Genomic DNA, 23297 nt, shown 5'->3' with positions numbered 1-23297 from the left:
GATAGATAGATAGATAGATAGATAGATAGATAGATAGATAGATAGATAGATAACTGGACTGACATATTGAGCTTATAATCTTTTCCTAGGTTATTAACTTTATAGACTATGGTTCTATCTTAAGATTTTTGTCTCTTTCATACTCCAGACCACTCTAAGTGCCTGGATCTCCCTTCCTCACTTCTAGAACTGAGCCTATTTTAACCCTCAATAAAAGTAGGATGAATGACTTAATTAACCAAATAACCAAATGAAATACAAGTCACATTGTCCTGAGCAAACTCATGGGGGTGGGTTTTCCAACCTGCCCCTTGCCACTCTCTCAGTACTACCCCCAACCTGTTCTCCACCACCAAGCCTCCTGGCTTGGTCCAGTCCCTTCAATCTCTCACACTGGAAACTTTAGGAATGAACCTGAACCTGAACCCTCACAGGAAGAGTGACTAGGGTCACACTGTACCAAAGGCTTTGCTTACTGGTAGTAAAAATTGAGGCACTTTTACTCCCCAAGGGAAACATAAACAGAACATAAATCCCATATATCTAGGCAGGAAGGAATCCTGTCTCTGGCTAAGAGATTAACTTATCAGGGTTAGAAAATCACATGACTGACTTGCTGGCATTTACATCCCTTGGTGTTTCTTAGGTCATCTTGTCCTGTGTGATTCACTGGGTGTGAAGGGCATTCAGAGGGAAAAGGGGTTAGACATGTTCAGTGTGACCAGAAGGGCAGAGGCCTGGGAAGCAGATGCTGCCTCCTTAGGACAAAAATCTTGCTTGTAACTGGAGTAAACCAAAGATGGGGAAGCTGCCTAGAAGAGCAATGAACTCCCCATCACCTGAAGTTCGTGGCTCAGGGACAAGGTCCAGCTCTGGGAGCTGGAGAATGGGAGAGGGAAACAGACAGCTCATGTCTGGATTGCAGCAAGGTTGTGTCACCATCCAGCTCTCAGACACCATGTATTCCCCTCCTCGGTGAACCTTAGTCCCCACATCCATAAAATGGAACTCCTGTCTCTGCCTGCCTGATCCATGGGGCTCCTATGAGGTTCTAGTTACAAGATGGGACAAGTCACCAGGCAAGGGGCACCGTGCCCAAAGTGCCACCATGGTGCTCTAACTTCAGACTCATCCATGTGGCTCTCCAGGGTCCTTTTTCAAAATAGGAGCTCCCCCAGGCAAAGAGGTGATACAGTCAACAGAGATGTCATCAACAGAGATGTGGTTATGTCTTCTTCTTCTCCCCGGCAGCGTTGGTGGCTCCAGGGACAGACAGAACCTGGAGACTGCATGTAGGGAACTGGCCTTAGGTACACAAAGAGTTTGCTGTGCTTGGCTGAAAGTTGCAGCTCAAGAGAAGTTGTTTAATGCAAGAGGGCAGTTCTATACAGCCTGTAGGAGCAGTCTGCTCCCCCTGGGGGTTGGACAGAGGAAGGAGGGGGGAGGTGAGGGAAGAGGGAGGAGGAGGAAGGGATAGAGCAGAAGTGAGGGAGGGAGACCCAGGCACTCAGGGAAGATAAAACAGCCCAGCTGGGCAGTCCAGCTTGTTGGTGATTACTAAGTATGGTTTTGCCTCAGTTTCCCCAGTGACTTGAGATAAGAAGTTCGCCTGAGCAGTGAGCTGGCCCACTTTCAGGCCTCCCAGTGGTCCTGCCTCAGCTCTGGTAGAAGAGTTCACTGGATATCACCACGTAGCCCTGAAGGGCAAAGGAAACGATGGACCAGGTCAGAGGGTCAGAGGAGGCACAGGCAGGACCCCAGCCGTTCCCGTAGCCTGGCTCTGAGTTCTGCTCTGCCATTCTTGTTTTGGTTTGTGAGGAGAGTCCTTTGCCTCTCTGGGCCTCAGTTTCCCAGTCTGTCACTTTGGGGGTAATAACAGGCTCCACCTCACAAGGCCATTGTGAGGAGGCAGTGAGACCCCCCAGGAAGGCACTGGTTGCTGTTCCGATGGTGGATACCATTGATGCTTTATGAATGGGAGCCCAGAACCATGGAGCATCTTCTCCAAGTCCAAATCTCTCCAGCAGAGTCAGGCACGCCCCCCCGATAGCTCCCCTATGCTACACTCCACTGCAGGAGCATTCTGGAGGGCTGCTGATCTTTCATTCATTCATTCATTCATTCAGTAAATCTTCATCAAGCCTCTACTACAAGCCAAGTTCTGTGGCAGGTGCTGGGAACCAGCAGAGAAGAAGCCAGACCCAGTTCCTGCCACAATGTAGCTCATAGTCTAGGACTATGTAGTCCAATAAGGCAACCACAATTGGTGGCTATGGCTAATTAGTCCTACGGCTAATTAAATTGAAATTCATTAAAATGAAATAAAATAAAAAATTCAGGTCCACAGTTGCACTAGCCACACTTCAGTGCTCAGTAGCCACACGCACCCGTGACTGATCATGGCTGCTGCTTTGGACAGTACAAACTTCCATCCTTGCAGAAAGTTCCATCAGATGGTACTGGACTAGACCCTTGTCACCTCTGACCCAGGGGCTGGGTCAAGGGCCAAGGTGGGTCAGCCACTAACCGTGCCTGTTTTGGGAAGTCCTAGGGAAATTCCCACATGGCCCTGCTCCTCTGGGTACCAATTGCTCCTTCTCGTGGGGGCGGATCACCCAAGTGCCTTGAGACAGTAGTTCTTAAGGAACAAGGGCATCCTCCCTGGAATTACATCAGCAGGCCACACTCATGGGGTATGAACAGCACAGGAGACACTGGGCTTGAGAGACCTGGGTTCAGCTTTCTGTCTTAGGCATGTCTTGTTGAGTGAATTTCCTTTTATATCCCAGGTAGGATCTCTCCCTGGGCAGTGTTGTGATTGAATCTCACCCTGGGCCCATGATTTCAGATCCAGGGAAAGCAATTTTAGAAAGTTCAGGAAGTTCCCTACACCCACCCAGCCTGCACAGATTGTCTACAAAGCAGAAGGAGTCTCACTGTCATCTGCCCCAGATACCAAAGGGGTCGTGCCCATCCCAGGGCACAGGATCATGGGATAAGTGAAAGCCCCAATTCCCCGAGTGTGGCCTGGGATGATATTTTATGAGGACTAAAGGAAGAATGAAACCTTCGACCCAGCGTCTCTTGGCATCCTGGACTCTTCACTTCATTGTAGTTAAGGATTCATGGCACGGTCTTTGCGGCAGCAGGTGGGGAGGGAGAGAGGTGACCCCCACCTCACTCAGTCCCTCTGAGTGAAGAAGGCCCCTCTGGTCACACCCAAAGGCTCTCACCTCATAGACAAAGATCTCAGGGGCAACATATTGGAGGTTGACCACGCCGGGGAGGGCAATTCCCATGGCCAAGAGAGCTGCAGGTGAGAAAGAAGAAAGGATCGTCCCCTGGAGCCAGCCTGTGCTGAAGCCCTCATATGCATCACGGCACTGAGTCCTCACAGGCACCTGGGAGATGGATGCCGTTATTATTATACCCATTTTACAGAAGGGGAAGCTGGGGCTCAGAGAGAAAAAGGAACTTGGTGAAGATCACACAGCTGCTACACATGTGTGTGCCAAGGGGCATGCACACATGGGCTGCTAGACTTCAGAGGCCCCCTCTCACCCTCTGAGTCTGGAAAGTGGGAAGGGGGCTGGGATTGAGCACTGAGCAGATGTGGGGTACGGAGGGGGCCAGAGGGGCCCTGCTGGGGTGGAGGGCAGGGCTTACCATTGAGATGGTCCAGCAGGGGCTCCTCAAAAACAGTGCCCATCAGTGCACGCACCCGATCTGTCTGTGGCCACGGAGCCAGGGAGATGAGCCCGTCCCAGCCGAGGGGCCAGGAGAGATGGACGGTAAGGCGCATACATAAATATACACAGAGACAGACAGATAGACAACGGATGGGTGGCAAAGGCTGAGGCAGAGGGAGGAGGGCAGATCACCCATGTCCTGGGTTCAAGTGGGGCCCAGCAACACTCCCGGGGCTGGCTCTGCCTCCTCAGGATCACACCCAGTGGCAGTGCTCACCAGAGGGGAGGCTGAGGGACAGGCACTGGCTGTGGACACTCACGCACTGTGTGACCCACAGGTGGACTGGCCAGCAGACTGCCTGACACAGATGACCGACAGACAGACAGACTGACAGCTGGGCAGAAGGGGGGCATGTTGATGGCATGCCAGCTGACAAGTGGATGTATGGTGGCCGATGACCCAGTCACATCATCTGGCTGAAAGGACAGCTAACATTCATTGTCCAACCGACCGATGGACTCTTGGGTTGAGGGTTGGGTGACAGATCATCGACTGCCAGGCAGAGTATCAGGCAGACGGACTGACTGGCCACTGTCCCCAAGCAGCCCGGGGAAGCCTGACTAGAGTGGCAGACAGAAGCACACGGGTCCGCACACATACACAGACATGGCGTCCCCAGGCTCAAGGCATGCCCCACCCAGGAGGGGGGTCTCTAGAGGCCGCAGCCCCACACTCACATCAATGAAGCCCACGTTGGAGGAGGCCACCGTGAGCTGGACATCCCTGAAAGAGAAGCAGGAGAATTCAGGACAGGGTCCAGCACCTCCCCACTTCCAGGCTCCCTGGCTGACACCGTGACCCGGGGTAGTGGTGGACCCATTGCACACAAGAACACACCGAGGCTGCTTACCCCAGCACAGACGTGGTCCCCTGAAGCTTCACCTTGGACACAGAGAGCTGGAGGCTCAAGTTCACTACCTGGGCATATGGGGAGAGCAGGGTCAGAGGGCACAGAGGCACGAGGGGGGCACCAGCTACCCAGCCTCCCACCCATCCCCCAACTCATTCAGGCAGCAGGTGGCTGTGAAGTCCCCGCTATGTGCCAGGCCCCACGCTGAACGCTGGGAACAACACAGTGTGAATAAGACAGACCAGCTCCCTGCCCTGGGAACGAGCCGCCAGCTGTGGGAGAGAGGGACTGTAACCACAGTAACCAGAAGCCATCCTTTCAGAGAGTGGCAGGGGCCACAAACACAGAGAGGAGGTGCCGAGAAGGCTGATGGGGACCTTCTTACTCAGGGTGGGCCAGCAAGGCTGCAACATTTAAGCTGAGACCTGGAAGAGGAGGGGGAGCTGGCCATGCCAAGAGCCAGGGTGGGAGAGTCCTAGGCCAAGGGCTCAGCACATGCAAAGCTCCCGGGGCAGGAGTGTCCTGACATGTTCAAGGAACAGCGAAGACACTAGTGTGAGTAGGGCAAAGAGGGGACAGCACAGCAGGGAGGGAGGTCTCCGTGACAGTTGCCTGCCTTCCGGCCAGCCCCACTGCACTCACCACATCCAGGGAGAAGAGGGACTGGAAAGCCGAGTTGGAGGCTGCGGCCAGGACCTCCACGAAGGGCTGCAGCCGCAGGGTGGCGTTGTTGGTGTGGAGCATGGCCACAGGTGTGGTACCCAGCCGCACCTTGAGCACCACGGGCATGGGCTCGGGGAACTGGCGGGCCACCTGGGGAGGCAGAGGCGGAGGAGGCCCTGCTGGGGCAGCGGCTGGCAGGCTCTCTGGTCAGTCACTCCTCCAATGCTGATTGGGCCACCATGGTGCCGCATGTGACTGGGCACAGAGATGGGTTCCCCACAGGCCGCTGGACCAGACGAGGGGGTTGGATCTCCCCGAGGAGGTGACCCTGAGCTTGGTCTTGAAGAAGGATAAGGGAAAGGGAGGAGAAAGACCTTCCAAACAGCAGACACTGCTCAAGTGAAGGCACAGAGAGACAGAGTGTAATGTCTGGGCAGAAGGTGGAGCCTCCCCAAGATGGAGCAGTAGGTTTAAGGACAGATGCTGAACTTCACTTGGGGACAGATAAGAGCCAGCAGAGATCCCACAACCCGGAGAATCCCCACCCCTGTCCCCTGTCTCAACCCCTGGAATGATCAGAAACATCACCAACCTCCGGGATGAGCCAGCCCATTGCAGAGGTGTTCAGCAGGTTGTCATCCGACCTCTGAAATCAGCCCCCCAGGCCACAACAGGTTTTAGGGCAGCTGCTCCCAAGATAGATCACCACTGTCTCCCCCGAGCAATCGCTCCCCGTAGCCCCTGTTTAATCCTTCCAACAGCCACCCTGTGGTGCCAACTCTAGCAGTCCCACCCCCCAACAATATGGCCTCTGGGGGGTCTCCCTAGGCTGGGCCACAGGGAGCTCTTGCCCCACAGGCCCTGGGCTGCAGGTCGGGCCCTCACCAGCTGCCCTGTGATGTCCAGGTTGAGGGCGCCGGACTTCTGCAGCAGCAGGAGCACAGAGTCAAACAGGTGCTGGGAGAGGCCCACAGTGGCCATGGAGCCCTCAGTGCCCACATGCCTTGGCAACACAAAAGGGGTGGCATCCATGGGCAGGACGATGGGCTTGCCCAGCAGGAAGAGAACAGCCTGTGGGGGTAGGAGGGGGAAATGGGAGAAAAGCGGCAGGGCCTCAGCAGGGAGGTGGCTCCATGGCAGAACCTGGGCTCCTAGATGCCACTCCCTGCCATATGTCTAGCTCACACTTTCTCCCTTGTGGTGTGCCCCCGGCTGGGACACTGTTCCAGCTCCTCCTCTCATTTCCCACTCCCCTGCTCCTTTAGGAATCTTCTGGAACACCAAGGACTCCAAGGGCAGCAAGCCCCCAGCTCTGGGCTGGCCAGGAGGCACTTACATTGACTTCCAGGGAAATGTAGTCACTGGTGACAGTGGGCACACTGACCATGGAATAGCGGATCTGGGACTCAGGACCCACAGGGTTGAGGCCTTCATGAAACCAGGGTGGAGAAGAAAAGATGACATATTTAGCACTGCTCACCAACGTTTCATCTATCCAGAAAAGTTTATTTATTGTCTGATTATCCTGATTAGCCAGAGCCAGGCCACAAAACAAAAGAGGCAGAGCAAGCCTCTGAATAAGCAAATTTAAGTGGCAAAGTGCACACGGCCAGGATTAAGCTACTCACAGCCTGCTGACTCTTAGTTTAGACACAATTCTAACAGGTATGGTTTCTGCTTTCCCCCTCGGTGGAAGACTAGTGACTCTAAGTTAGAAGGAAGGAGAAGGGCCCAGTTCAGGCACAAATATCCCCTGACAAAGGTGAGAAGCAACCACAGAAAAAGAAGAGAGCTCTCACTTATCAAGGTCCAGACATTGGACTTACAGTACCTCATTCAATCCTCGTTACAGTCCTGTACGGTTATTTTATACACATGCATGCACACATGCACACACACACATACACACACGCACACACAGTCTGGTGAGGTTCAGTCTTACCCAGAAGTGTAATACCTGGTCAGTCTGACCTCAAGCTATGCTCTCCCCACCCCATCACACTGTCTTCTATGGGAACTCCAAGGGCACACCCCACTGGAGCCAGTTATGCACGATCACAGAAGTCCAGCTTCCCTAACAGACCCTCCGAGCAGCCTTCAGGGAGGCACAGCTCAGAGCCCAACTCCTCTGAGCCTCAGAATACTCTTGCGGGGAAGTTTCAAAGGGCGAGGCCAGGCACGGTGGCTCACGCCTGTGATCCCAGCACTTTGGGAGGCCGAGGCAAGTGCTGGTCTTTGGAATGAGGATTCTAGATTCTAGAATGATTCTAGATTCTAAGTGTCAATGGTCCTTGGATTCTCCAATGTTAAGACTCATGATTTCAAAATTGTAATTTTTTTCAGCTTTTTTGATCTAAGATATGCAGATTCTAGAATCAAAGACTTGGTTTTGGTTCTAGAATTTGGAGATTCCGAGATTTCATGAATAATTATACTGTTTTGGGAGCTCACAATTCAGTCACCCTACAACTGACCCTCCTAGAGGTCGATCGTGATCCAGAGTGGAACCTTTGGAGGGTCCTAGGGGCTCCAGGGGGTCCCAGAGGCCCCACCTCCCTCCCCTGGCTCCCAGATCTTACCAATTAAAGTGCCCAGGTGGACATTGACACCCTGCACCAGGTTGGAGATGCTCAGGCACAGCTGTGGTAAGACAGAGAGAAGGAGGCTGGGGTTAGGGCAGCCCTCAGGCTGGAGGGCATAAGGCTGGGAGGGGTCTAGAGTCCCTGTCTAGAAGCCTCCCCAACCTGTATGCCATGCCTGGAACCCCTTCCTCCACCGGCCAGTAGGCATCTCCTAGGACCCCTTCCAGGCACCGAAGAAACAGAGGAGAAGCAGACCAAAGGCTGATGGCAGTGTGAGCATAGGTCGCCAGGCACGGAAGAAAGAACAGGGGCCGTGGAGCCCAGCCGAGGTGGTCATAGCTGGGCTTGAGCAACTGACTCAAGGAGTCTGCTGCAACGGGGCTCAGAGCTCACTCTTGAAGCTCAGCTGGTGGGAGGGTGGTGCCCATGCAGGGGCAGGCAGCGATCAGCAAGCCAGACCAGCCAAGCTTCAGATGCCAGGCCAGGGAGCTACAGAGGTTTCCCCTGGGCACCATGGGCAGCCAGATAAGTATATTATGCTGGGATCCGTGTGATAGAAGATGGGGGCAGAGGAGGAACTGCAAGGCCAGGGGCACTCACAGCCTTGACCAGGCAAGAGCTGGCGAGGCTGTGCAGGGCGAGGTCAAGAGGAAGAGGAGAGGGTGGGTCTTCTTTCCTGCAGTGCTGCCTGAAGCCCCTTGCCCAGAAGAGGCTGGCTATGAGGGCAGCAGGGGGACTACAAGGAGAGGAAGAGGCTGGACCAACAGGCAAAGTCAAGCCATCCACTTGGGCATCCCGCAGGACTCTCAAGAGGAGCTGCCCCACCTTCACCCCTCGAGCCTCGGTTTTCTCATCTGTAAGGTGGGCATGCTGCAGTCGCCCTCTGGGGGGCGTGGGGTGGCATGCAGGAGGTTGACTTCATCTCTACTTCTGCCCCTTAAAGCAGTAGTGGGTTTGGGATGGGATAGGGCAGGGAGAAAATGAGCTCCCTCGGGCAGGGGGACCCTAGCTCCTGCCTGGGCTACCCTCTCTCACCAAGTCAGCTCCATGCAGACAATGACAAGAGCTAAAACAGCAATAATAGCAGCACCCACTCTGTCAACCACTGTCCCGAACTCTTCTGAAATGTTAATGCATTTTGTGCCTGCAATCACCCCACGAAGGAGGGGCTTTGTTTCCTTCAGTACAGATGTGGAACCAGAAGCAGAGACAGTGCACATCTGGAAAGGATCGGGACCCATCCAGGCTACAGCTGGCCCCATGCCCACACCCTCCTTCACTCTCGTTCTGTCTTCTTTTCACACACCACAGGCCCACGAACCCCACTCCATCCACCCTCTGGCATGAAATTGGGGCTGTCCCAAGAGGATGAACCTCCCTCCCCTCCAACTCCATAAACTCTGCCCTCATTTGTATCTCCCCATCACTCCCCTGGACCCTGGCCCCAGCCTCCTCCCTGCCTTCATGGGGACCATGAAGGGGCTTCTTTTTTTTTAATCCCAAGCAAAGTACTCGCTGCCTGAAATCCCACTCTTTCTTCACTGTGCCTTCTTGGTGAAGCCATGCCCTCCTTTCTTTACCTTGTTACTCAAGACAGCTTTAATGTGCTTCTGCAGCAGGACCAGCAGTGCATGGGAGGTGCTGAGGGAGAAACAGAGAAAGAGTTCCTGGGCTGCCAAACACATTAGGTCCCGTCGCTCAGCACAGTCGCGTGTCTGGGAAGAGAAGTCTCTGTCCTCAGCTAGGAGGTCCATTAATCCCCTTCGATGCCCTGCCACCTGCCACATACAGTGCTGGCATAATTGGCCCCATAGATAAGGAAATTGAGTCTCAAAAGAGAGGGTCATTTATCTCAAGGTTTGGAAATGGCCAAGAATGTGGCAAGTGAGACCGAGAGGGCGTTGCAAAAGCCAGACGTGGCCATGACCTTGGCCAGCTGGCTTCGTGGCCACTCTAAGCCTAGTGAAGGTTGGGTTAGGGGCTAGAGCTGGGATCCTGGGTCTGCTTCATGCTTTGGGTCCAATTTTCTGTGACACACCTAATAAAATACCTTCCTGGCTCTGGGCCTCCGTTTCCCCTTTAAACAACTCAACAGTGCTCCATAGGCACCAATGGTTCCTTGATTTGCAAAAATGTGGATCCAAGCCACAGCCCAACCTCGCTGAACCAGCTCCCTGGGGAGGTAGGAGGGTGGCGTCTGTGTTTCCAAAGCCTCTTGGCTTCCATCTCCCCTTCAGTCAGCTGTGAGCATCCCTCGCCTGTGAGGACAGCGAGTGGTCACGAGTCACACGTGATGATCACGGGACACAAGTGTGAATGGGTTTATACAGCCACACCCCTCTCTGGGGAAAAAGCTCAGTCTTGATGCAAACATTGCATTCTTCTAAGCCTCCAAGATGCTCAACACCTCAGCAAGCCCTGCTCACATTGGGAAGGTGCAGACATCATCTAGGGGGATTTGCAAGCCACGGGATTAGTCAGGCTGCCTGGGCTTGAATCTGGCTACACCATTTGTCAGCTGGTGGTCTTAGGCAAGTCACTTAACTGCTCTGGGCCTCCGTTTGCTCTCCTGTAAAATGCAGGAAATACTTAACACCTACCTGGTAGGATACTGTGAGGATCAAACGAAATGATCCACGGAAAGGGCCTGGAACAGTGCTCAGCACACACAGGTGCTCTGGAGGCGGGAGCTGCGGTCAGCCTTTAGGCAGAAGGGAGCCGCCACCTGCGAGAGCTCGCTCTTGGCGGGTTCCGCCCCTCCCTGGCTTCCATCTCTGTAAGGAGGGGTGGGTCTCCAAGGTCCTAACAGCCAGTCTGATCCACCCAAAATCTCTCCCCAAAGAGTGTGCTAATAGCTAGTGTGTATTGTCAAGTGGTGGAAAGGGAATGGAAAGTGTATTGTCAAGGGGATGGAAAGATCCCAGGTCCTGGCTGCTCACTTGCTGTGTGACCTCAGGCATGCCTCTCCCCATCTCTGAGCCTCAGTGTACTCCATCATAAAACAAACACAGTAATGGGGGCCTCTCAGTCCCTTGTGGCCATTGGTTAAAGTCCTGAGTGGGCAGCTCAGGAAAGAGCAGCACAGCTTTGGCATCTGGGATTCCTGTGGCCCTGCCCTCACCGGGCACCCACCTGTTACTGCCATCAAACTCGTTGGCGTGGCCTGAGAATGAAGAGCAGGTAGAGATGCTGACCACCGGGGTCCTGATGGAGCTCTGGGTCACACGGGTGTCAGCCAGCAGTTCCACAGGCAGCGTCAGCTCCAGGGGCTCTGCGGCGCTGCAGGGAGGACAGTCCTGAGTCCGAGCAGCACGGCCCAGCAGAGCCTACCATGACTGACAAGAGATCTCACAAACTCCCCAGCCCCTGCCTGCCCTCCACTTGGCCCAGGCAGGCCCTCTGCTCCCAGAGTGAGATGGCCCTACCTGGGGCAGGCCCACAGCCCCCGGCCCCAAGACTCCACTTGGGGTCATGGACGTTGCAGCAGTGGGTGTGAGCACTGGCTGTCCGGAGCCTCTCACTGTGAGACCTTGGGCCAGCCATTTACCCCGCTGAGCCTCAGTTTCCTCTTCTGCAAAATGGATATAAGGTTGGTGGGACCTATGTCGCAGGGCTGTGCTGAGTTTCCTGTGAGATAATCACAGAGCCTGGCCCACAGGAAGCATGCATAAAATCATACTGTCAGGAGGAGCAAGATAAAACACCCCTCTGACTGCACGGCTCATGGTGTGAAAATTAAATGCAGTAACATGTAAGATGCCAGGCACACAAAAATAACTCTGATCATTATACTTATTGAGCGTCTCTCACATGCCTTGCCCTGGGAAAGGGAAGACAATCATAATCACAGCAATGAACCCATTGGCACTCTGCAGAAGTTCATCCCATTTTACAGATGAGGAAGCTGAGGGCTAAACAAGTGAAGTGACTCTGCCCAGTTGCAGAGCTGTTGAGCAGGGTTCTCAGAAATGCTCTCACTATCTTGCTCCCCTCCAAGGGTGAGGCGAGACAGAGCACTGGGCAGGGAGTCAAGAGGCCTGGATGAGAGTCCTAGAGGACTTGCTACCCCCCATCCCCTCACTGTGCCCCCTCAGAGCATTCCCGAAACCCTTCTCACCCCCTAACAAGGAGATCCACTCACCGAAACACCTTGAAAGTAAAATTAGCTGCTGCCAGCAGGCGCACTCCAAAACCAGCAATGAATTTCAGGTGGAGGCGGGGCACATGGACATTCAGAATCTGGATCCTGAGGATAGTAATCAAGATGACAGGATGGCCCCCATTAAACCATGGGATCAACTCTGAGGTGGATGTTCTGAGTCATACCCACACGATGTTATAAAGAAGGGCTTTCTGACAATTGGAACCATGAGGTAAGGGGGAGGTGGTGAGTTCTCCATCACCACGGGGCATGCAAACCAAGGTTGGACACCAGCTGGTAGGGAGAACATGCAGAGGGGGCCTTCGCTTTGGGTAGGACTTGGGTGAGATGATTGCTCAGGTTTTTGACAATTTCTGACACCTGCCTAGAAAATCGGAAAGGTTGGAAAAGAAAAACTTCAGGAACCACAGAAGGCAGAAATCCTCTCTCTGGTATCCCAGTCAATGTCTGCAGCTCACAGCCTACAGCAACAGAAACTCCCCCACTTCAAATCTCCAAGCACTCTCCAGCTAACCTGTGATGTCTTTTATTTCCTAAATGAAAGTCATTTCTGCACAGTACAGTTCAGGTCCCCTGTACAGAAGCTGCTTCTGTGCACGCAACAATCCTGGGTTCGATCCCGTGTCTACAAATGAGAACCATGGGTGCTGTTTTCAAACAGCCATGTGGTGTCCATTGTGTGGCCAGACCACAAGTGATTTAGGCATCTTTGGTCATTGGGTATTTATGTCCAGTTCTCTACCTTTATTAACCGTGCCATGAACTGCATTTCAGCTCTGCCTAAGAGATCTCAAACTGGTGGCCCCCAAGCCAGATTTTTTGTTTTTTGTTTTTTGTTTTTTTTAACCACCCACCCATTGTTCCAGGATCTTAAAGTCTTAAATGTTTTTTGTTTGTTTGTTTGTTTGTGTTTGTTTGTTTTGAGATGGAGTTTCACTCTTGTCGCCCAGGCTGGAGTGCAATGGCACGATCTCAGCTCACTGTAACCTCTGCCTCCCAGGTTCAAGAGATTCTCCCACCTCAGCCTCCCAAGTAGCTAGGATTACAGGCACCTGCTACCAGGCCCAGCTAATTTTCGTATTTTTAGTAGCGATGGGGTTTCACCGTGTTAGCCAGGCTGGTCTTGAACTCCTGACCTCAGGTGATCCACCCGCCTCAGCCTCCCAAAGTGCTGGGATTATAGGTGTGGGCCACCAAGCCTGGCCTTTAAATGTTTTTTAATTAGTTGCTATCATTCCAAATTTGATGGATTCTAGATGTCTATTTTCTCTTGGAAACCCAAAGATCCGACAGTAGTGAGCCCGAGTTCCTATGTGGAAGGCAGCTATTGACCAGCCCTGGGGGTGTCTAAGTTTGGGATGCTCCACCTCCCTATGCCTTTAGTCTCTGCATTAAGCAGGGTGGCGTGGAGGTAAGGGAGGCTCAGATTCCTGTCTAAATTCAGTGTCCAGTTTCTAGAAACAGAGGGTCCTGCCAGCCCTGGGGACCCAGGAGCAAGTCTTAGCCTCTGAGGGCAGAAATTCACTAATTCAGAGGCACCAGGCCCCAGCATCTCCACCTTGAGTGCGTCTCTTAAATCATCTTGTGACCACTCACCTGGTGGGAGGGAGCACTCATCTTCAGTGAAGAGTGCTCATCTGGTGGACTGGAACACTTTGCCCTGTGGATAGGAGCACCTGCCCAGCAGGCAGGAGCACACACCCAGTGGACTGAAGCACCCACCTGGCAAGCAGGAACACTCCACTTGGTGGCAGGAGCACCTTCTCTGGACAAGGGGAGCACTCACCTGGTAGGCTGAAGCACCTCTCCACTCCAGTCCAGGAAATGAGGGACAGTGACCTGCAGGGCCCGCTGTAGAGGGACTTTCCCAATTTCAGACACTGTGGGGCCAGGGTAGACTGGGGTCAGGGTGCCCTCGAAAACCACCAAGTAGCAAGAACACACTGCCTGCCATCTACCCTGCACCTTGGGCATAGGGTACTCAGACTGGAAGGGGTAGACTTGCTCCAAGCATGTGTGGAGGGCAGCTGACTCCCCACGAGCCCACCTTGGGTGTGCCACTCGCACCAGGCCTTCTCCCCCTGGGCATGACCTCCTTCCCCCACTCTGCCTCTCAAAATCCTGCTGATTCTGCCTCTCAAAATCCTGCTGATTCTTCCCATCCTTCAAAAGCAACAAAATCCTTTGCCCTCTTGCAAGGTTCCAACCAGATCCCACCTCCTCTGGGAGCCTTCCCTAAGTTCCCAAGCAGAAGGAGCATCTCCCAGTCATTCCTGGCCTGCTACGGAGGCACCCATGGGAGCAGAGGGGACATCCCTTGGGAGGGGAGGGGACAGCCTCACCTGGAGGCTGAGGACTCAAGAGTCTCTTAGATCCTGGGTTCCAACCCCAGTGCTCACTGTTACTCACTGCCTCTGTGGCTACTCTGTGCCTCAGTTTCCCCATCTATACATTTGCAACGATTCTAATGTTATCTGTCACGTAGGATCATTGTAAACACTCAGTGCACAGCAAATGCTAGCTACTACCATTGCTATTTATTTTTGTAATAATAGTGGCGATCACTTATGTCATGATCCTGTAGTGCCAGGCCCTGTTCTGAGTGCTCTACTTTTCCTACTATCATGCCCAGTTTACAGAGAGGTGAGGGCACCTGGCCGGGGGAAGCTGGCTTTGGACAAGGGACCTGGTACCCGAGCCTCTGGGCATCCTCACTCACCTGTGCTGCTGGGCCCCAGAGAGGTGCTAATTAAACGGGAGTTGAATTAAAATAAGAGGTAATGGTGCTGGAAGTGAGCTTCAGATGAGGAGTCAAGAGGCCTGCCCACTGCTCAGACTCACTGTGGGAACTTGGGAAGTCCCTGCACCTCTCTGGGTCTTCGTCTCCCCCAACAAGAAGCATAAAGGCGGCGGTTTCCATGTTTCCCAGCACCCCTCTCCCACCTAACCATCTGCAGCTGAGCTGGGACTCACACCCAGACCTCAGACTCCATCTACAGTGCTCCTTTGACACAGGGTTTGAACTCGGGGGCTTGCAGGATGGGGTGGGGAGGACACTGGAAGTAACCACTAAGCCCAGCCTGGGAGCAACGCGTCCAGCGTGGGCCTCCAGCCGGATTTCTGCCAAGAACAAACACAGGCAGGCAAGCGGGGGAGGGCTCCCTGGGAACACAGGAGGCTTGCACAGGACAGGCAGAGGGCAGGAAGGCAGCAGAGGGCATGGACCTCATGGCCCTACCTGCGGGCATCCATGAATGGCTCCATGTCATGCTCTGGCACGGATCACTGACCCCTTTCGTTGCCTGCCCATCAGCCCAGATACAAGGTCCCGGAAGGCTGCGTGTACCCAGGGGTGGGGGAAACCTGCTACTTCCCTGAGCCCCTGCTTCGTGTCCTGGGCCACTGAAAGTCCCATCTACTGTATGACCTGACTTTCTCACACAATCATCTGAGTTTGGCCTTGGGGAAAACAGCTTCTGATCTCCTGGCTTTGGTGGGAAACCAAATTCTCACCGAGAGGCAGCTCGAGGTGGATAAACATGTTTGTGCTGGCGTCCTGGACCTTGGCAATGTCTGTGCCTCCCTGGGCCTAAGTTTCCTCATTGTGCCCTCCGCAGGGGATTGGGGCAAGACTTGGAAGGATCTAGCAGCAAAGCCATAAGACAGAGCCCTCGCACAAGTGGGACCCAGAGAGCAGATGGTTCTCTCACACGGAGCTCAGAAGGGCTATAACTTCAGAATACCGCCTGCATTACGGTGCTGGACAGATCTCTCCCAAGCACACAAGTGCGTGCACACGCCACATATGCAAACCTGTACACCCAGGGTGCACAGCCATACCTGTGTACACACATCCAGGCAGCGTCATGGGCTTGCACCCTCCCCGACACTAAGTACACACGTGGACACAGCTCTATGAAATTTCAAACTCGTAAGTAGACACACACAGGTAAAAACAGCCCCTCAAACCGACCTATGCCCACATCACTAAAGCACGTGAGCAAATCATGTGTGCACACTTGCACACTGGCCACGTGACGTATTCCCCTCACGCATTTATGTAATAAGCATTTGTTGAGCAGCGCCGTGTGTCTGGCACTGTCTGGGTGCCAGGGACACAATTTCCGATTAAAATCTGGGTCCTCATGGGGCTTTTGAGTTCACAGATGCACACACACACTTAGGACTGCGCACGCATGTACAGGCTCGCAGGCACTCGCTGGGTGGCACACCCCTTACCATAGCTCAATGCTGCTTTGTTGAGTCGGACCACGGTGCCTGGCGTGGAGGCACTGACCATGGGCAGCAGCAGTGCCAGCAGCAGGCCCAGCCTATGTGCCCAAGCCATGGCTGCCCTGGCCGCTGGCCACCGGATCTGTGGGCTGGGTTAGAAACAAGCATCAGGGAGCTCAGCCAGAACAGCCCACCCCTGAGCCGCCCGAAGCCCGCTCCAGCCTGGAGGGAACAAGCCCTGACTGGTGATCCCAGCCCTACCCCAGGCCCACAGACATCCATTTTGCATCTCTGCGTTGGTAATCGTCACCCTGCCTTGCTTGCTTCATCAGGAATCATGGGGGAGTCTCTTCTGGAAACGGCCCCGAATGCCCAGAGAAGAAGTGGTCTTGCCTAGGGCCACATGGCGGACTGGGACCAGGCGCAGGACCCACGCCACGGCAGAGAAGGATGGTGAGCCTCCCAAACCGGGAGACTGAGGGTGGTTTCCTGTCCTAAGAAGAGGCCCAGGACTGTATCACCTGATGCCAGAGTCCAGCCCAGTGTGACAGCCCAGCCTGGTGTCCAGCTGTCCAAACTCAGCCAGGGAAGACCCAGGGTGGCTCCTGTCCTCATCCCCTCCTGGCCAGGTGAGAAATGGCCTAAGAGCAGGCCTCTCACATGGCCCCCATCCACTCCTGACGCAGTCTGGCCAAGTAGGCAGATCTGTGTCTGACTCAGGGAGAGGGAGCCACGCAGGAATAAAGGACTGCTGCTCAGGTGGGTCAGCTGAGACCCAGGATGGTGGCACTTGCCCAGGTCCCGCAGCAAGGCCAGGGATGGAAGGACCCTTCTGCAGAGGGTGGCTGGAGGTAGCATCCCCATTGAACAGATAAAGAAGCCGAGACTCCTCGGAGGTGGAGTACCAGCCCAACCCCATGCCTACCTCAGGTGGTTCCTGAGACAGGTGAACTCTCAGCCCCAGGGTAGCCCTCCTCTGCCCCAGGCAGGCAGATGCAGAGGCTACTTTATAAGGCTCCCAATGTGCAGGGTCCACTGGGAAGGGACCCAGGGAGCGGCAAGTTTGCTTGTGGTTGCAAGTGTTTTCCCTGCAAACATGGCCTTTGCCAAAGTGTCTCATCCCACATGTGTGCTGGGGCTGCCACGTAGCCAGTAGCCGGGCCCAGCTCCCAACCACTACAAGCCCCTGGGGCTAGGCAGCTATGGCCTTAGGGGCCAGGAGATCTCTGGAAGGAAAACTGCTTCTAGAAGGGTACCCTTATGCCCAGCCAAGGCCTGGGAGGATGGGGCCTATGAGGACCTTATCTCCCCTCCCATAGGCAGGGGGATGGCTGCAATGACCCCTCAAGCCTGGTACCTCCAAGCTCTCTCAGAAACATGACCCTTTTCGGAGGGGCAGAAGGTTACCTGAGCCCCATCCTCAGTCATTGACTGAGCCCTGACCCTGTCACATATTCACACACTGAGTGCTGACCCCAGTTACCAAGCTCTGACCCTGATCACATGCTGAGCCCTGATCCCAGTGACAAACTGAGCCCTAACTCAGTAGGGAACAGAAGAGAAAGTGTGCGTGACCCATCCCCACAGCTTAACACCCCAGCCTCTCTCCAAATGCACATTCCACTCACAATGGATTCGTCCACCGTCTCTTTCCACATTACAAACGCCAGCCTCTGCCTTGACTATATGGGACCCAAGGAACTGTGTGTGCACATGAAGGAATTTGCACATGCACATGTGTGGATGAGGGTTGTGTGTGTTGATACGTGTGTGTGGTTGTGTGTGCATAGTCACATGTACACATGTGCAGGGAAAACGTGTGCTCTTATGTGTGGGTGTGGACATGAAATGGGCGCGTTGGCGTCTTGGTTTATGGTGTTGCGTGTCTATTCACACAATCCAACAGGACCACAGAAGTGGGGAGTTCTGTGTACATGTATGCATGTGTGGGCTTGGCCTACTGAGTGTTTGTGGGTCTGTGAGTGTGTGGTGTTAGGTGCATGTGTGTATGTGAGTGGACTGTTTCCTGGGATGGGGAGGTACATATGTGTCTGTGCATACACGTGTGCACAGCAGGTGATGGCCTTGCCATTTTTCTTCATTGGCACAGGATGCCTTGGGGCTTTTCCCCAACTCCAGGGCACTCCTTGACTCCCACTGACCCCACACCAGCTCAAATATCAGGCCCAGCTCCTAGGCCCACCTTGTGCTAGGCCCCCACGAGTGCCTACAAAGCTGACCACAGACACCATCAAGCTCTCCCCTGGGCAGCTGGAGCTCACTTGAACCCGCCCTGCCTCCCAACCAGTGCTCCCCTGCCCCTATTCTAGAGGCAAAGAGGAATGAGAAGAGCCTGCTGTGAGCTCCTTGACACCCTGCTCCTGGCCTTGCTCTGTCCACCAGTGCATAAGACAGGGCCCTCCTGCACCCTCACCATAGCTAATGCAAACAGCAGACTCAGTGGACAGAGGTGCAAATATTGACCAAAGCCGCTCTTGGTGTTTGCTGTTGGCCTGGTTACTTCCTTTTCCTAAATATTTCCAGCACAGGAGCCATCTGGGTGACAGCCAGTAGACATAAAAGAGGGAGACTCTCACCAGCCCATCCCAGATCTCAACCAGCTCCCTACAGCAATGGTAAGCACCATTTGGTGAGCACCTGCCATATGCAGAATGTTCTGCCAACCATTTTTTCTGCATCTGCAGGGGTGGGAGCTGGTTCTGCTCAGCCCTGTTTCCAGCATCTGGACCATACTAGATGCATAAATATTTGTTGAATGAATAAATGAATGAGTATACATTTGAAAGACCCTTGTAACAATTGTAATGGTGGCATTTCAGAGTTTCCCCTTCACTGAATATTCTCAGGGGGTTTGCATTGGTGTCCTCTTGCAATAATGTATTATCACAAACTTAGTGACTTAAGACACAATTTATCATGTTACCATTCTGGAGGTCTGAAGTCCCAGATGGGTCTCCCTGGGCTAAAATCAAGGAAGTATTGGCAGGGTTGCGTTCCTTGCTGGAGGCTGTAGGAGAGGAACTGTCCACCTGCCTTTTCCAGCTTCTAGAAGCCACCCTTATTCCTTGGCTCCTGGTCCCTTCCTCCATCTTCAAAGCCAGCATGTTGAGCTGAGCGCTTCTTGTGCGGCCATCTCCCTGCCTCCCTCTTCTACTTATAAGGACCCTTGTAATTACATTGCACCCACATGGGTAATCTAGGATATTCTCCCCATCTCAAGATCGACTGATTAGCAACTTAAATTCCTCTTCTAGCTTTAGCTCCCCTTTGCCTTGTGACTTAGCATATTTACATGTTCAAGTTTTAGTATGTGGACTACTTCCCATTGGTCATTAGCCTGCAATTTTAAGCAATTGCCACCAGGGGGCAAAAGTGAATTCATTTTAGTTTTGCTGTCCAAAGAGTCAAGCTCCCTACAGGCAGGGCTAACAGAAAAAACTTAACCTGGCATTTCCACTTGGTTATGCTTTTATTTCTCCCCAGTAAAAAAGTAGAACTTTCTTTTTTTTTTTTTTTTTTTTTTTTTTTTAGACAGGTTTCCATCTGTGGCCCAGGCTGGAGTGTAGTGGCGCAATTTTGGCTCATGGCAACCTCTGCCGCCTCCTGAGTTCAAGCAATTCTCATGCCTCTCTCCTGAGTAGCTGGGATTACAGGCACACACCACCACGCCCAGCCAATTTTTTGTGTTTTTAGTAGAGAAGGGGTTTTGCCGTGTTGCCTAGGCAGGTCTCAAATTCCTGAGCTCAGGCAATCCACCCGCCTCGGCCTCCCAAAGTACTAGGATTACAGGCATCAACCACCACACCCAGCCAAAAAGTAGAACTTTATTAAAGCAACAACACATGCCATGTATTTTGTGTTATGCACAATGTTCACCAGTGAGACGCTCAGCATTACAAAATGCATTCACAGGCAACCTAAGAAGGTGAAAAACCTGGGAAGCTTGGGGCAGGAAGGGGTCTAGGGAACACGGAAAAGCATGATTGGGTTACTAGAGCTTCAGCTCTCACCCCTGTCTAGCTCCTGAGACCCCGGGATGGCCCTTCCTGTCTTGATGCCTCAATTTCCCCATCTTATAAAAGGAAAGGGGGTCACAATGGCTTCCTCTGGGGGAGATTCTAGAGCCAAGCTGGAGACTAGCCCCCACCCCCCGTCCCTTCACTCACCTGCTCTGTGAGGTCACAGTGCCAACTGCTCCACTGATCCTGGTGGATTCCACTGGCACTTTTCAGAGGACACTCAGAGGCATCAGCCACTTCCTTCTCACCAGCTCCCAGAGATCCCCGCCTCTATCCCCAGTCCTAGAGAAGGATATCGATGCCACGGTCCTCAAGGAGCCCTGGGGACCCAGGTGCCCCACTCGAAGATGTGGCCCGCAATCCCAGACCCCGGAGGTGAGGATGGCATCCCCTCCCTTTGCCCAGCCCTTTACAGTTTACAAAATGCTGCCCCTCCACCCTGTCCTTGGAGGTGAGCAGCATTGTCAACTGTACTGCACAGAGGCAGCCACCAAGACCAGAAAGGTTTGGCAGTGGTATTCCCAAAGTCTCCCAGCCAGGAAGTGGCGAGGCAGCCATCCTTTCAGCATGTATTTATTGAGCGTCTACTGTGTGCCGGGCAATGCACAGAGGACGGGGAACACGGTTTGGCATCAGCCTGATGTGCTCCCTTCCCTGATGGAACGCATAGTCTAGTGCAGGAGACTGATATGAAACAAGGAAACAAGTGTTTTGCCATCTTTATCTGTCAGAAGACCTCTGGCTGCAGGTGACAGAAATTCCACCTCAAAATGATGCCTATCTCTGGGCACCCAAATCTGGGTGTACATCCCAAGAGAGTATACCAAACAATCCACAAAGGTGAGAAAAGAAATGGCCATGCTAGAGCATATGTCTTTCATCCTCTTTTAATTTGTATTCTTCAGGAATGTTATCACTAAATCTGCACATTTGGGAAGGGTAAATAATGTGTTAGTATAATTGGGTGTATATATCATTTATTAATAAACCAATATAAATACACTGAGGGTATGATAAACAAAAATGTTTAAAGAGCTTTGACTTAATAAGGGAAAATTTTAAATCTCACATATCAAGAGGTCTCAAGGTGCAGGGGGCTCCGGAGTGCATTAATTCCTCTGTTCTGCCACCCAAGACCCAGGTTCATCATTTGCTCTTTTAGTCCCCTCTCATGATCACAAGATGGCCACCACAGTTTCAGGTATCACACAGAAATGTGGCTGTCTAGGGGAAGGAGAATAAGTATCGTTTTCTGTGGTTCTCATTTAGCTAATCCTAATCCTAACTTTTCCCCCAAGTCCCTTACCTCATAACCACTCCCCTACCCCACCCCACCTCACCCCTGCAGACTTCCTCACACTTGAACCAATCACAGCACAGGGAATGGGAGCACGACAGCAGGCTTCAACCAATCAAAATGGCCTAAAATCACATGGGGTAGGAGCAGACAAAGGAACAAAACCAGGCTTCTGCCAACCTCTGGGACATGGCGACAACCACCTGTGACTGCCACCGCAACCTGAGTCTTTTCCTTGATGGATACCTGGATTTGGGGTCAGCCAGACCTGCGTCTGTCCCTGAATCCCAGGCTGGTGGTGTTGGGAAACCTTCTGTGCCCCTCAGCTCCTCAATCTGGAATGCGGTACGCACATTCCAAGGACACTACGTTCCTCATAATTGTAAAACGCAACCGTGAATCTTATCATCCCCAGGATTGCCCAGCGAGGCCGGAACACCAGCAGAATGGTAGAGGACACCTCCTCAAACATGAGTGAGCAAGGACAGGTGCCCTGGTGTTTTCATGGGCAGCTGAGGGGCTGAGGCTCAGGGATGTCAAACAGGCAACCTGGGGCTACCCAGCAAGGGGCAGGGGGCAGGGATGTTTGCACCAAGCTCTGGGTGCTCCCCAGGTCTCTGCAAGCACCAAATCCTGAGGCTGGCAGTGACATGACAGTTCTGTGCTCTCTGCAGATGACAACTTCCTGTTGCCTGTCCGCATCAATGCCCAAGCCCTAGGCCTGACTCAGTGCATGCTGGGATGTGTGTGTACGTATATACTGAATAATTGCCTTGGTCATCAACATGGGCCTGGGGAGAGGGTCCAGCCTCAGCCCAGGCTGACCTGGGGGTGGCAAGGCCTGCTCTGGGCTGCAGGGCTGGTGGGGAGCTGCAGGTTGAACTCTGGAGTTCCACCCATCGGAGGTGTCATTCCTGCCAATGTCTTTGGTGGTTGGAGAGGGGAACTGGGAGGGAAGCTTACTGTCCGGAGGAGGAGTTAACTGCCAACCCTCCTCTACCACCAGTCTGGCTGCTGGTTTCACCCATCTATCCACCTGTTGAGTTCATCAATTCACCCAGACCTTATTTCATAGGCACATCCACCCAATCGTCCCTCTTTCTGTTCATCCACCCATCCTCTCAGCCTCCCATTCTCTCGTTTATCTCCCAATTCATCCATCTTCCAAGCCAGCCAGCCATTCCCTTCTTCCTTCTGCAATCCACCCCGTGTCCTCTCACCTTTCCGTCCATTCTGAGTCCGTACTTTTTGCCTAGCTCCATAGTGGGCATTCTGGGATAAACCAGACAAGGCCCCCACTCTTGCCAAGCTCCCAGTGTCTAGAAATGGGCATTGTTAACTTCCAGGCCTTTTATGCTCCTGAGTCACTATTGTCTATCAGCCAGGCACGGTGGCTCAAGCCTGTAATCCCAGCACTTTGGGAAGCCGAGGTGGGCAGATCACGAGGTCAGGAGTTTGAGACCAACCTGGCCAAAACAGTGAAACCCCATCTCTACTAAAAAATACAAAAATTAGCCGGGCGTGGTGGCTCGTACCCGCAGTCCCAGCTACTCAGGAGGCTGAGGCAAGAGAATTGCTTGAACTCGGGAGGTGGAGGTTGCAGTGGGCCAAGGTCACGCCACTGACTCCAGCCTAGGCGACAAAGTGAGACTCTATCAAAAAAGAAAAGAAAAGAAGGAAGGAAGGAAGGAAGGAAGGAAGGAAGGAAGGAAGGAAGGAA

At 53.3% G+C, this 23297-nt stretch overlaps 2 protein-coding genes across 2 annotated transcripts in view; one reads left to right on the top strand and one right to left on the bottom strand.

The window, feature by feature from the left end:
* Positions 1–1337: 1337 nt before the first annotated feature.
* On the bottom strand, positions 1338–17348 carry BPIFB2 (BPI fold containing family B member 2). Its single transcript, XM_023220582.1, has 16 exons — positions 17166–17348; positions 16247–16389; positions 13794–13887; positions 11987–12091; positions 10978–11124; positions 9426–9486; positions 7843–7903; positions 6600–6691; positions 6149–6334; positions 5856–5909; positions 5243–5413; positions 4601–4668; positions 4428–4473; positions 3667–3730; positions 3234–3310; positions 1338–1697 (listed from the first exon to the last, which is right to left on the bottom strand). The coding sequence occupies exons 2-16, from the start codon at positions 16353–16355 to the stop codon at positions 1656–1658; spliced, it is 1377 nt and encodes a 458-aa protein (XP_023076350.1). The 5' UTR covers positions 16356–16389; positions 17166–17348; the 3' UTR covers positions 1338–1655.
* Positions 17349–20484: 3136 nt separating this feature from the next.
* The window catches only part of SUN5 (Sad1 and UNC84 domain containing 5), a 20611-nt gene continuing 17798 nt past the window's right edge, over positions 20485–23297 (top strand). Inside the window, exons 1-3 of the mRNA XM_023220617.1 lie at positions 20485–20655; positions 21993–22051; positions 22252–22326. Of these exons, the coding sequence (XP_023076385.1) occupies positions 20579–20655; positions 21993–22051; positions 22252–22326 (211 nt within the window). The 5' untranslated portion in view covers positions 20485–20578. The remainder of the gene's footprint in view (positions 20656–21992; positions 22052–22251; positions 22327–23297) is intronic.

The sequence above is a fragment of the Piliocolobus tephrosceles genome, chromosome 20, assembly GCF_002776525.5.
Source record: "Piliocolobus tephrosceles isolate RC106 chromosome 20, ASM277652v3, whole genome shotgun sequence".
Taxonomy (NCBI): domain Eukaryota; kingdom Metazoa; phylum Chordata; class Mammalia; order Primates; family Cercopithecidae; genus Piliocolobus; species Piliocolobus tephrosceles.
The sequence above is the reverse complement of the archived record's forward strand: the minus strand, read 5'-3'. Positions and strand labels throughout refer to the sequence as shown.

What these genes read in the sequence shown, in the direction of transcription:
- BPIFB2 (XM_023220582.1), bottom strand. Translation starts at nt 16,355, where the DNA reads ATGGCTTGGGCACATAGGCTGGGCCTGCTGCTGGCACTGCTGCTGCCC. An exon ending in TTTACTTTCAAGGTGTTTCG is followed by an intron (nt 11,125 to 11,986) that starts GTGAGTGGATCT and finishes TCCTCCCTGCAG; the next exon opens with CGCCGCAGAGCCCCTGGAGC. An exon ending in CCTGCTGGACCATCTCAATG is followed by an intron (nt 3,311 to 3,666) that starts GTAAGCCCTGCC and finishes TCTCACCTGCAG; the next exon opens with CTCTCTTGGCCATGGGAATT.